Source organism: Myotis davidii, unplaced genomic scaffold, assembly GCF_000327345.1.
Source record: "Myotis davidii unplaced genomic scaffold, ASM32734v1 scaffold143, whole genome shotgun sequence".
NCBI lineage: Eukaryota > Metazoa > Chordata > Mammalia > Chiroptera > Vespertilionidae > Myotis > Myotis davidii.
In genome coordinates, this window is record NW_006294876.1 from 6591079 (window position 1) to 6604199 (window position 13121).

At 41.0% G+C, this 13121-nt stretch overlaps 1 protein-coding gene across 1 annotated transcript in view; it reads left to right on the forward strand.

Moving 5' to 3' along the window:
• Positions 1–13121, forward strand: part of SEMA5A (semaphorin 5A) — a 296373-nt gene that overhangs the window by 109739 nt on the left and 173513 nt on the right. Inside the window, exon 4 of the mRNA XM_015567657.1 lies at positions 2384–2429. Within this exon, the coding sequence (XP_015423143.1) occupies positions 2384–2429 (46 nt within the window). The remainder of the gene's footprint in view (positions 1–2383; positions 2430–13121) is intronic.

Sequence of the window (13121 nt, forward strand, 5' to 3'; positions counted from 1 at the left end):
CAAGATAAACAATGTCTTTTTTTTTTCTTGAAAAATTCAGCCATGGAGAATATGCTGAGAATTTCATTGTGCCTAGAAATTTCGATATATTTATAAACTGTCTAGCAGTAGCTATATTAATTGCATTTTTACAATGTGTCAGACACCATTCTAAGTGTTTTTCTTTGATTTAAACCTCACAACCACCCCAGGGGGCAGCTTTGACTGTTGGATCCATTCTACAGATGAGAAGACTGAGGCATAGGCATACAGCTTCCTTCCTAAGGGATGGTGGTAGAGCTTTGGCTTTTGCACAAATATTCTCAACCGCTAGGCAATGCTGTCTCCTGTAACAGAGGGACAATGACCACTATCTGCTTCCTACATCCAGGAAGCCACTTAGAAAACCAGCCTGGGGGTCAGGGTCAGGTGCCCTGGTACTGCCTGATGGCCAGTGATTGCCTCTGGTGCCACTTGTATACTCGGCACCTGAAAGACTTTTCTCTGTGTGTGTATAGATTTCTAATGTTTCTTACAGGAGTCCTGCTAGTCTCTATTTACCATCAGTGAGATCTTGGAAGCTCTTCAAATGCCAGCTGGCCTCCAGGGGTGCCTACGAGGCATCTGGTCTGCAATCTTCCACGCATGCACTGAGTTCACCATCCTTTCCCTGCAGGGAGGCGTTTCTGTTGGAAGCCTTGCCTCTGCACGGTGCCTGACTAAATAAAAATAGACTCTTGCCCGAGCCTGTTTGGCTCAGCGGATAGAGCGTTGGCCCGTGGACTGCAGGGTCCCAGGTTCGATTCCCATCAAGGACACATGCCCGGGTTGTGGGCTCTATCCCCAGTTGGGGGAAGCAGGAGGCATCCGATCAATGCTTCTCTCTCATCATTGATGTTTCTCTCTCTCTCTCCCTCTCTGAAATCAATGAAAATCAATGTGCCTGGGGTTATTTTCAGAGGTTAAGTTGGAGGGACACAAAGAATGTGGCAAAGAGGCCATTGTAGTGGTTGGAGGAGACAATTTTCACTGAGTTCACGATGGCAGTGCCCCCATGGCAGGGGAGCAGATTGTGAGAAATCTGAGTGCTCCGGGGGTCGATTCCTAGGATGCGTGAGACCAGCCTGAAAGGGATCTTAGTTCTGTTTCTTCCTCAAGCAGTATGTGCATTCATGCTATTGGATGTCAGCTTCCCTACTGCGTTGTCCTCCCCATCTCTAGCCACACCATAAGCCCGTCGTTTGGTCCTGTAGGTTTTACCTTTGGCCTAACTCGACTGTCACTTCTTATTTCTACTGGGACAGCATGTCTGCTTCTGACATCTACCTACCTACCTTCCCATACAGTTAAAGTAATCTACAATTCTTTCTTATTGGTGTTGGAAAATTGTTTTTTTTTAAATATATATGTATAACCTTGGACCAAACCATTATAACTTAACCTCAGTTTCATTGGGACTCCTCCCACCATCCTGCATTCTTGGGGCCTGCTTTCCATTACTGTATGCCAATTTCTCCTGGCTTTATTGTCTGCACCTGGGCTGACTTTCTCTTCCATTCATCCCCGGAGTGCTGCTCCTGCACTCCAGCTTCTCATCTGCATGCAGTTTCTTCACGATTTGAGTTAGAGGCTGAGACATCTCACAGGGAGGCTCATCCGTTCTTTCTAAAAGCCACAGCACCAGGGTCCAAAGCCTAATGCAAAGCTAATGTGACTCCAACACACAGCCCCCAGCCAACCCCCTGTCTCATGCTCCGCTGGCCTTGACTGCATATTTATTCCACTGTTCTCCCCATTCACAGTTGAAAGCTGATAGTTTCCCTCTCTCTGATTTCCTGTTTCACACTTGGAAAGACAGGGCTGACTCTTTCAAGCCCTTGATGCTGGATAAAGTTTCTGCTTCTAAACTTATGATCCACTAACTACATCTAACAAGACAGAGCACTCTAATACTCAGAGCACTGCTGAATTCAAAACCTGGACACATTTTCATGATAAAACTCAGTGAATGTAGGCGACCTATAAGAATGAAGACTCATGAGGAATGGTTTTCTATCATCTTCAGTTTCAGAATCCAAGGCCCATGTCCTTTTGTCCATTTCACATAGATCAAAAGAGCCAATAGTAATGTAGACTTAGCTGAGTCTCCTACACGCACACACACACCTTGTACCTTAACTTTCTCACCTATCTTAAATGTGTGTTTGTCGCATTACTGAATTCCATTTTAAACTCTGAGGTCCAAGGAAAACTCTGCTACATGCATTCTTAGCAGGAGGATGCTTTGAAAACCAAAATTCATGAAGGTGTTTTTTTCTTTATTTCTTTGTTCTTATGATTTTTATGAACTGTTATTTTTTTTTTGGACTTATGAAAAATAAAACTCTCTTTTTACCTTTTGCAGAAACTACCTCTTCAGGTTACAGCTTGACGATTTGTCTCTGATCCAGGTAGGTGCAATTTATTTTCCTGAAGCTTTCCTTTTCCATCCCAATTAGCTCACTGTCCGAGGGTGTAAAGACAGATGTGTGTAAAGGTGTTAATCAGGGCCGTGCATGGATGCATTGCATCCGAAGGTCAGGCCACAGGGTTCTTGGCTGCCCTGTTTGATATGAGTCACCACCTGCTTTCATTCACAGTTGGCCCCTTTCTCCCACTGTGAGTTCCTCTTCCTTTCAAGGGCACCATCTGACTTTCTCTTCTTCAAATGATAGATAATTTAAAGGACACTTCCTCAGTGTCTGGGGGTGTCCTGTTCTGCCCCAGTTGGAATAATCATTGATTATTTAGTTGATGCTTTCAGCCATCACATTCTCATAAAAATCAACCCTCTTAAAAAAATCATTGTTTCCTCTTTATAATGAAATAACTATGAACATTTGTGTGGAAAACTACCTGTAGCAAAGCATTAGAATAAGTGATGCTACATAAAATTACAATTTACCTACATCTGTGTTCAGGGTGTAAAGAAGGAGCATGTGACTCTTATGTCTGAATGGAGTATTTATTTTATTGTCGGAGCTGAACCACCAAGGCCCAGTTCCCCTCCTGACTTTTAGACATGTCTGATGACCAGGGTCTCCTAGGAGGGGAGAGGGTTAGGGCACAGATGTCTCCTTCAACAAGGTTCTAGAACTCCCCGTGGACATGCCAGAATTCTGGGGCTGTGTAATTTGGAAACGGTTCTTCAACCAGTTTTAATGCAACTCTCATGTGCTGGAATTCTATGAAGTTATTGGAAATAAGTTTATATCATTTTCTTTTCTTTGTGATGCTGGTATTAGTGGGCATGCAGGAAACTTTCATTACCAGTGGTGAAATAAGCCAGTCCCACAAGCAAAGCTGATATTGATAAAACGCAAGGGCTTTGAAGGTGGTAGACTTGCTAGCTCCATGACTCCCAGCACTGGTGGGTTTCCTCATCTGTGAAATGGCCACAAAACACTCCCTCCCCCATACTGTCACTGCCAAGGTTAAATGAAGTAAAGCATGCACAAGAGATAAGGCACAGTGCTTTTTGAACAAATGTTAATTGCTTGTGTTTTTTTAAATGGAACAGTAATAAACAATACATTATTCGCCTAATTGTTTCATTGCTCTGGGCAATGAATTATTATTTCACTGCAATTTTGTATATAACTAAAGTCTTTAAAAGAGTGCATTGGTTGGTAAAAGTATAACGTATGAATAATGACTCAGAATGGTCAGCAATTTAACCAAAATACTGTTTTAAAGTTCTGATTTTTAAATAATCTTTTGTAAAAAAAAAAAGTAGACTTTTTAATAGATAGGAACTGCATATTATGCTCATTGTGATTCTCATGGTATAGTATATTATCTGGCATACTGTGTGTTTAAGTAGGATGTGCAGCCTGGCCAGTGTGGTTCAGTGACTGAGCATCAACCTATGAAACTTGAAGTCACGGTTCGATTCCGGGGCAGGGCATGTGCTTGGTTTGTGGGCTTGATCCCTAGTATGGGGTGTGCAAGAGGCAGCGGATCAATGATTCTCTCATCATTGATGTTTCTATCTCTCTGTTTCTCTTCCTTCCTCTCTGAAATCAATAAAAATATATTTTTTAAAAAGTAGGATGTGCAGATATGTGTGTGTATAAGCATATTCATGGATTTCCTAATTTCTTAGCTTTCTTGGTTTAGAGGGCCTGGAAAGAAGCAATGAACACACTGAATACACAGGACTTGGTTTCCTAATCTCATTCTCCGCTGAAATAAACCAAGATTTTTTACCAAAGTAGCTGGTTCTAGGGCCCAGGTAATGAAAATCTCAGTTAAGCCTGGAAGGTATTGTTGCTCCAGAAATTAAGGACGCATTCAGAGAATGAGGAGGGCATGTCAAAGAGAGCTAGGGACCAGCTTAAACAGGATACATGGAGGAGCTCTGGGGCAAGTTGATTGCTGAAATTAATAATGATGGTATCAGAATAAATTAAGAATCCATGAATAATAACTAATATAAAAAATAAGTGAACGAATTACCAATTGAGGCAGAAGGGGCTGCCCTTCCTTACTGTAAACTGCCAAAATGAATGCTGAAGTTTATGGGTAAGAGTTTGATGATGACCAAGATATCTATATATTCTCAAAGTATTCACCTATAAAATACTTATTTATTATAAGAGGAAAACTTGTGACTTGATAGTAAAAAACCTGGTCAATCTCACTGTAACCACTTAGTTGAAGGTATCTTCACTATTATGGGACAAAGAGCTGGTATAAACCTCCTGATTCAGTGCACTTAGAAGGACACAGCAAGATTTCCATAATATTACAGCCAAAAATTTTAACCAATTTCACTATGAGGAACCATTACACAAACCAAAACTGAGGGGGCAGTCTACAAAATGCTTGCTTCCACTTTTAAAAATCACCAAGTCATGAAAGGCTTGAAAAGAAGACTTATTCCATCAAAAAAAGAGAAAAAATTGACCTGATAATCAAATGAAACACTTGATCCAAATTGCATCTTGTAACAGAAAAAAAGAGTATTTATAATCCACTCATGTGCTGATGGGCACTTAGGCTGTTTCCAAATCTTAGTTATGGTAAATTGTGCTGCTATGAACATGGGGATGCATATATCCTCAATTTTGGTACATCTACACAATGGAATACTATGCTGCTGTAAAAAAGAAGGAATTCTTACCATTTGCAACAGCATGGATAGAACTGGAGAGCATTATGCTAAGTGAAATAAGCCAGTCAATGAAAGAAAAATACCACATGATCTCACTCATTTATGGATAATAAAGACCATTATAAACTGATGAACAAAAATAAATACAGAGGCAGATCAGCATCGAATACTGTCAAACTACAGCAGGAAGGCCGGGGAGGGTTGGGGCGGCGGGAGGGAGGGTTTAAGAGATCAACCGAAGGACATATATGCATACATATAAGCATAACCAATGGACACAAGACACTGGGAGGTAGGGGAAGCTGGGGGAAGGTCAAGGGGGGAAAAAGGAGATATATGTAATACTCTTTGTAATACCTTAAGCAATAAAACAAAATTAAAGAATAGTTGTGCTATAAAGAATACTACTGGGACAACTGCCAAAATGTTAAGGTCTTTAGATAGGATAGTAGAAATGTATTAATATTATTGATTTTGATACCTGTAATGTGGTTATTATATAGGAGAATATGCTTATTCTTTGAAAAAACCTACTAAGATAAGTAGAGGGTAAAAAGTATTTATTTCTGCAACTTTTTCTGTAATGATTTAAATAATTATAATGTGTGTACGTAATATTATATATAATACACAATTGGCAGAAAGAATGATAAAGCAAATGTGATTAAAAGTTAATAGGGGTATTGATTCAAAATAATATTGAATGTAAACTATGAATGAAAATAAGAAAAGTTAATAGGTGAAATCTAAAAGTCTGGGTGAGTAGTTTATAAGAGTCCTTTGCCCTTTTCTTGCAGTTTTTCTTGATGTTATTTCAAAATAGATGCAAAAAATTGGGAGATGCACTTGCCATTAGCCCATATATGATGTAATTGTGGAGAAAGGGAAACTGCTTTTTCATTTCTTGCTTCTCGTTGTCATGACTGCCTGTGGTGGGAGTCAGGTCTAGATTACTGATGGAACTAAACTGTTCTTGAAGTATGGAAAATCCATCAGCATCACCACCCAGTCAGAGATGAGAGTCTATGACATAGAGCCAAGCAAGAGGACAGGGGCTTTCTGAACGGTTGCCTTGATAACCCAGCCCTAATAACAGGTGTCAGACATCACTCAGTCCTAATAATATTGGTGCAAACCGCACAACTCTCCTTTCACATTTTTGGTTGTGTATGCTTCTTGGTAGCCTCCTGTCTACTCACTGTGAAGAGAGATAAAGCTGGCAGTTCGTCCCATCAGACTGTTTTTTTCTTACATGTCTCCAATAAAGTTGTCTTGTTGATATCTATGAATATTTTAGTTTAGTTTACATGACTGTTTTCAAGGCTGACAAAAAAGAGTAGGCACACCCATAAAGAAAGGACTGAACTGGTATTAGAAAGAGCTCTGTCCAGTAGGAACCTCATGTGAGTCTCATTGCTAATTTAAGATTATCTGGCAGTGGTCACATTGAATGTACAAGTATGCAGGGGAAATTATTTTTAATAACATATTTTACTGAAGTCATTATATCAAAACCATCATTTCAACACGCACCCATAACATTAGAAGAAATTGAGATATTATATTCCCTTTTTCTTTTTGTATTAAGTCTTTGTACTCTGGTGTGTGTTACTCTCAGAGCATATTCCTATTCGAACTAGCCAGCATTTGAAGGCTCAGTGTGGTTAAGTGTAACCCAGTTGTACAGTGGAATTCTAGATCATGAGTAACAGACGCATTTATGACTTCGATGCCTTTGGTTGTGTTTTAAAAATGTTATTTTCTGCCTGAGAGCATCTGGATTGATTTGGATATCTCAGGCTAATAATTGTATCCTTCCCTCTCTCTCCAAAAATAGAACTTTTTCTTTAAACATGGGAAAATGAGGAAACTGAGTCCAGGGAGAAAAAGCAGTGGGCAAAATTGGAGAGCATCAGAACTGAGAATTAATGATACCCCAGACAAGCTTTGTTTGATCTTGTCCTTCTCTGCCCAGCATTGCAGTGTTCTTGCCTGTCCCTGTCACCTGCACCACCGTTGGACAGTTTCACCTTGTCTCTATGCTGCTTATAACTTCCCAAACTGCAGGTTATTTCCCAACTTTAAGAATTTGCTCTTGCTGTCCTCTCTCCTGGAAACATGTTCACCCTACCCTCTTCTCAATCTGGAAAAAGATGGCCCAGTCTGAGTCTCACGTTACCCGTTCTCCTCTTTGTAACCCATCCCCAGTCTCTTTGGGCTGATGGCCCTTGGATGCCTTTTATAGGGTCTGAGCCCTTACTTCTGACTAGAACCTACTGCCTCTCATTGGTGCTCACGATGTGTGCTGTGTGGGGTATTGTGCTTCTCTGTCTCCTCAGTGTTAGAGTAGAGCAGGCCGTTAGGTTAGGTTAGGTGGTGGTAGACTCAAGACAAATGTCCGTGAAAGTTTTCATCCCTTGATATTTAGCAACATGTTTACTCTTTCTTTATCTTTTTTAACTTACCATTAGCGGAGTGTGGGTAAATTACATATTTTTGTCCCTAAAATGAATTCAGTGTATTTATGTTACCCGTTTTGTATTAACGTTCTATGTCCTTCTAATACAAGTGTTGTATATCCATCACATAAGAATTCCAGAGTTTAGTACTGAGAAGTCTTAGAACAGTAACTGGATTTACAGATTGAAGGGAAATGAGGTGACGGCGGCAAGCACCTCTGAGGGAAAGCAGCCCCCAAGATCGCCTGCTGCCAGACCGTCCAGTTTCTCCCCGCTTGAGTCCCGGGTCCCCAGAGACTTCCCGGAACCGGAGTTCAGAGCCGTCGGGGGCTTGTGACTCCCTCCGGATTCAAAAGGACAGCCGCGTCCTCAGGTGCCGGCCCCTTTCCGCGCGCGAGCCCCGCGAGAGCCCCGTACCTCTGTGCTTCTCTCCTGCAGCTTCTGCGGGTCTCAGTATGCCTTTCCTTCCTTCTAGTTGTAGAGTTTACAGTCAGCCAGGCTTCCTGTGGTTCTGGATGAAGTCCGTATTGTTTCTCTGAGGTATTAATCAATTGTTGTGTGCGGCATTAATTTCCCGGTGTTTATCTCTGCCGCCATCTTAGTTTCTCATGTTTACTCTTTCTTTATCTTTTTTAACTTACCATTAGCGGAGTGTGGGTAAATTACATATTTTTGTCCCTAAAATGAAGAGAAAGAGGTTGTGCAGCCCAGATGTAGAGCAATGAGAAATACATGCTGAAATAGGCACCCTAAAGCACAGCTGTGCACATTCTCACCCCACAGGACAGTTCTAAAACAATCTAGGCAGTTCTGACTCTGATTCACTTCTCTACATCCCTGTCTGCTCAATACTGTTCTACACTTTCCCTCTTCTGTAATGTCTTCTCCCATCTTGACATTGTTTTAGGATTAGTGCCGGGAAAGCAGATGTTGAATAGTTTCTTTTTTCAAAACAGAATGCAGTGATTTTCACAGAATTCTAGAGCCCCTCCTCGCTGTCCGTGGCCCAAGCTCAGCGTGCTGCTTTATGTAGACAGCCAGCACGGGCTGGGGCACAGCAGGAGCACGTGGAATACCCCTTCGTGCTTCTTTTCTCTCTCCACTTCCTCAGGTCAAGGCGGTCCCTACATGACTATTTGGTGATCCCCAAATCTGTTGTTTAATGAGAGCAGAAGAGGGGGTTTCAGCTCTCATTTCTGCCAGAGTGGTGAGGGGAGGTTGGGAAGTGAGCTGATGGTGTGATAGTAGGAGTCGGAGCACATTGTCTTTCCAAAGATGGTCATGCCCATGGCTCAGCCTGGGGAACTGTGCTGAAATCCACTGATGAGAAAACAGGCTTTTGTGGGGTGGCTGGAGAATGGGAAAGCTCTCTGCAAGCCTGATGTTGTCAACAGTCTGGAACTGGAGTCCACGGAACCCAAGTCGGAAGTCTTGGGACAGGGTATCGGGAATAAATGGTGCTGGAAAAATAAATAAAAGAATATAAAGAAGAAAGAAAAAGTAGTCTTGTTGCATTTGCCTCCCTTGTAGGGTGAGATATCAACAGTGGAGTTTCTAAAACAGTAAAGATTTGAGCAAGGATTGGGTTAGGACACGATTACTCTACTACCCTGAGTTAACAGTATCTTTTTGAGTTTGATCTCTTGGTTTCACCACAGAAATATTCACAAATAAATAAACCAGGAGGTAACAATGACTGTATTTGGAATATGTACCATGCCTTTTCTTTTATCAACAGCCTAAGGTATTAAAGTGGAAGACTGAGTCACTTCTAATTTCAATAAATAAAACCTGGTTTTCATCAACCGGTAGGAGGGAATCAAATATTAATGTGATATCATTTATGAGGGAAATTCCCTCGCAGCTTGCCACGTGCTGAAATGGAGCCATCGCATCTTGGAAACCAATCATTTTCAGGCATCCTGATAGAAGACGTGGTGGTTTACCTTTATGTGTCTCTCCTCGTCATAATAACAGATTCAACTCTTCAGTATCACTTTTCTTCTTGCCTTGATCACAGTCATTATTTTGCAAGAACAAAGCTTTTTGAAAAATATAAAATGCAGCTGGCCTCCAGACTGATTCCCATTTGCCCATCTGGGATTGTACCCTGGCTGGCCCCACGTACACGCAACTTGAACAGCCTCCTGAGAATACAGAGGGACTGCAGCTCATTTAACCTCGCTCTTCTCCTAACGTTCTTCAGGGAAATAGCTCAAAATCCATTTCTATATTGTTTTGTTACCGAGAGAAAAGAAATTCACAGCCCGCTTCTCACTTACAACTGCAGGAGTAAGCAGAAAAATTGAAATCTGTGTTTCCATTTGCCACCTGCCTCTCTATGGTTTCTAAATTGAAAACTGTTAAATCTCTACCTGGTCAATATCGGTAGAGAAGTCTCTGGAAAGTTGACATAGGTGTTAACTTTGTTTCCTGTATGTTTGGGCTTGGGGAATTGAGTTTCAATTTCTAAACCAGTGTTGCTCAACTAGGAGCTATTTAACCCACTGGAAACATCTGGTTGTCACCCCAGGTAGGGGAGGCTACCACTGGCATTTGGTGGATAGAATACTGGGGATGGAGGACACTGCCAAAACCCCTGTCATGCCCAGGGAAGCCCCTCCATGTTCAACTAGGAATGTCCTGGCTCTGAATACGAGTGGTGTCAAGGTTCAAACACCCCGGGTAAGGCGATTGCAACCTCAGCTTCCACATGTTTTGAAGAAGCCACTCTTCCAGTTGGTGGTGTTACTGTTACTTGACTAAATTTATAAGATTTATTTTGGGCTTAAGGAATTTTCCTCCTTAGATTTCTTCATATATTTAACCAAACACATGTATGAATCCTTAGTGGCCATTTCTAAAGAAGCCACTGGGAGCCTTGAGTTTAAATTGATTCCTTTTATTAATATGAAATTGAATTTCAAATAAATTGAATCAATTTATAATACCAATACTCTCTCTAATAGGTCAGAACAATATGAAATAACTCCCCTTTGTTGCAATTCATCTGTATAGTTTCAAGAATGATGTATTAATTAATAATTTAGAATAACTATTCAAAGGAGATAATCACGTTAATTCATTTTTAAAATCAAGCTTTATATTCATATTGAACAAGAGGAGACTTATCTCCCCTGTAGTCCTCAAAAATCATGATTCTAAATTTTATTTAATTTCTTTCTTTATTAAATATATTCTTAAAATTATAGTGTTATAGAAGTAGAAGGAATCTTAGAGATAATCTTTATTAAAACCTTTTAGGGGTCTGCAAATGAAAGCCTGCATCTCAGTTAAATTTTTACTGGAATATAGCCACTCTTTTCTTTGCATATCACCCACTGGTGATCATAGTTAATAAAGTTTATTGGAACATAGACATATCCATTCCTTTCTATGTTGTCTGTGGCTGCTACATTAGTCGGGCTGACCAGTTGTAACAGAGTCTGTCTGACCCACACAGCCTAAAATATCTACTGTTTGACCCTTTAAGGAAAAGTTTGTCACCTGTTATGGTACCTAGTACACTGTAAGTTTTCAATGAGTGTTTCCCGAATGGACAAGTGAACTCAATATAATGCAGTGTTATTCTTTGTTTTTGCTTTTTTAGAGAGTGTTGTGTCGATGTGCTCATTTTGACTCCTTGTGCAATAATTTAATGGACCTCTACTAGACTGTAACCCATAGGTTGGGAACTAAGATAGTGTAATGATTTGTCCCCAGATTCTTGTCTCTTACATTTGGTGAAAATTCCCTGTCGAGCTGTTTTATCTACCCATTTGTTCAATCACATTCCCCTTCTTTTTCTCATAACTTCCTGGAGGATTTAAAGTTACTCAGGCACATTTTATATAGACTACGGTTTTATTAATTTCAGAGAGTATTTGTCAAATTGTGTTAACTGCTGTTAACAGAGCATTGCACTGTCAGTGGCTAAACATACATGCAGAAACCTTATTCCTCATTTGTGTGACAATCTCCTGCACAGGGTCAGGCTGTTTTCCCTGCTGCCATCCAAGGGCCCAGGATGGTCTTCTTTATAGTTCACCATCTTCAGCCCACACTTCTATGGGCAGCATGGAGGAAAGCGTGGAGGATCATGCCAAGGAGATCTATATGGGCCATGCCAGGAAGTGGCACACTTCCCTTCTGCCCAAATTCCAGTGGCCATAACTGAGTCACATGGCCTTAACCAAGGGAAACGGGGCTGAGAAGTGTAGTTCATCTGTGTACCCAGGAAGAGGCGTAAAACTCTGCCATTTAGATAATGGAAAGCATGAGCGTTTTGTCCTAGACAGCACTGGGGAAAACAAGACTACCCCCTAGGGATGCACTTAGCTGTTCCCTGTTCTCTCAGCAGGTTTCCCACACCCAGCCATCCCAGCCATTCTAATTTCCTACTAAACACAAAAAGATTTATTTATGCTTCTAACATTTCTGTAAATAACAAAGTGGGGATACTTTGAACAAACCACTTAACCTCTTTGGACCTCAATTTTCTCCATGGTGCGTTTTGGAGAGGAGACTCAGGAATTATCCCTGAGGTTCCTTTCAGCATTAAAATCTTAATGTGCACCATTCTTCCACTTACTCTTTCTTCTGTCATTGCTTAAATGCTCCTGGATTTCTTCTTCTTTAAAGGAAATTTACCCTATAATTGGAAACTTGGCTTTATGCTTATTTTATGTAACTTTAATGACCTAATTTGTCATAAAATAATGATGACTCAACAATAGTAATAGCAGACAGCATTTGCTGTGCCCTTATTCTGTATTCAGCTATTCTCATGCATCATCTCATTTTTGTTTTCTCAGCAACACTAAGGGGTAGTATTATTTTCAATATTTTATAGAAGAGGAGTTGATTTATCCAAGATCCCTCAGCCAATATGTCGAAGAGCTAGGCTTTGGACCTGGGTATGTTGGGCTTGAGAGGAGAGCCTCTAATCTCTACTCAATATGCTACTTTATTATACTCATCTGTATTGACCACCACATGACTGATGGTTGATGACTGACTCTTGGTGAATAGAATTGTTAATTCATAACGTAATTTATATCTGGGTTTTAGGTCAAGTTTCCTGTAAGTCTGAAATGGGGATTCCTGTGTTTGTGTCTTGTTGAGAGCACATTCTCAGTGAGTGTGGGGTGGTGGGTACAGCAGAGAAAGGATGGAAGCAAGGGTTTGCTCTCAACTGGAGTCCAGCACCCGCCTAATGCCAAGGGTATTCTGGAGTGTGACCAGAATCTCATTTGATTCCCTTTGAGGCAAGGGGAATGATTTCTACCCAAGTATTCCTTGTCCTCAGTCTTTATTAATATATATGTTTTATTGGTTCTCTATAGAGAGGAAGGGAGAGGGACAGAGAGTCAGAAACATTGATGAGAGAGAAACATCGATCAGCTGCCTCCTGCACACCTCCCACTGGGGATGTGCCTGCAACCAAGGTACATGCCCTCGACTGGAATCGATGCCCTTGATGGGAATCGAACCTGGGACCCTTCAGTCTGCAGGCCGACAACAAAGAC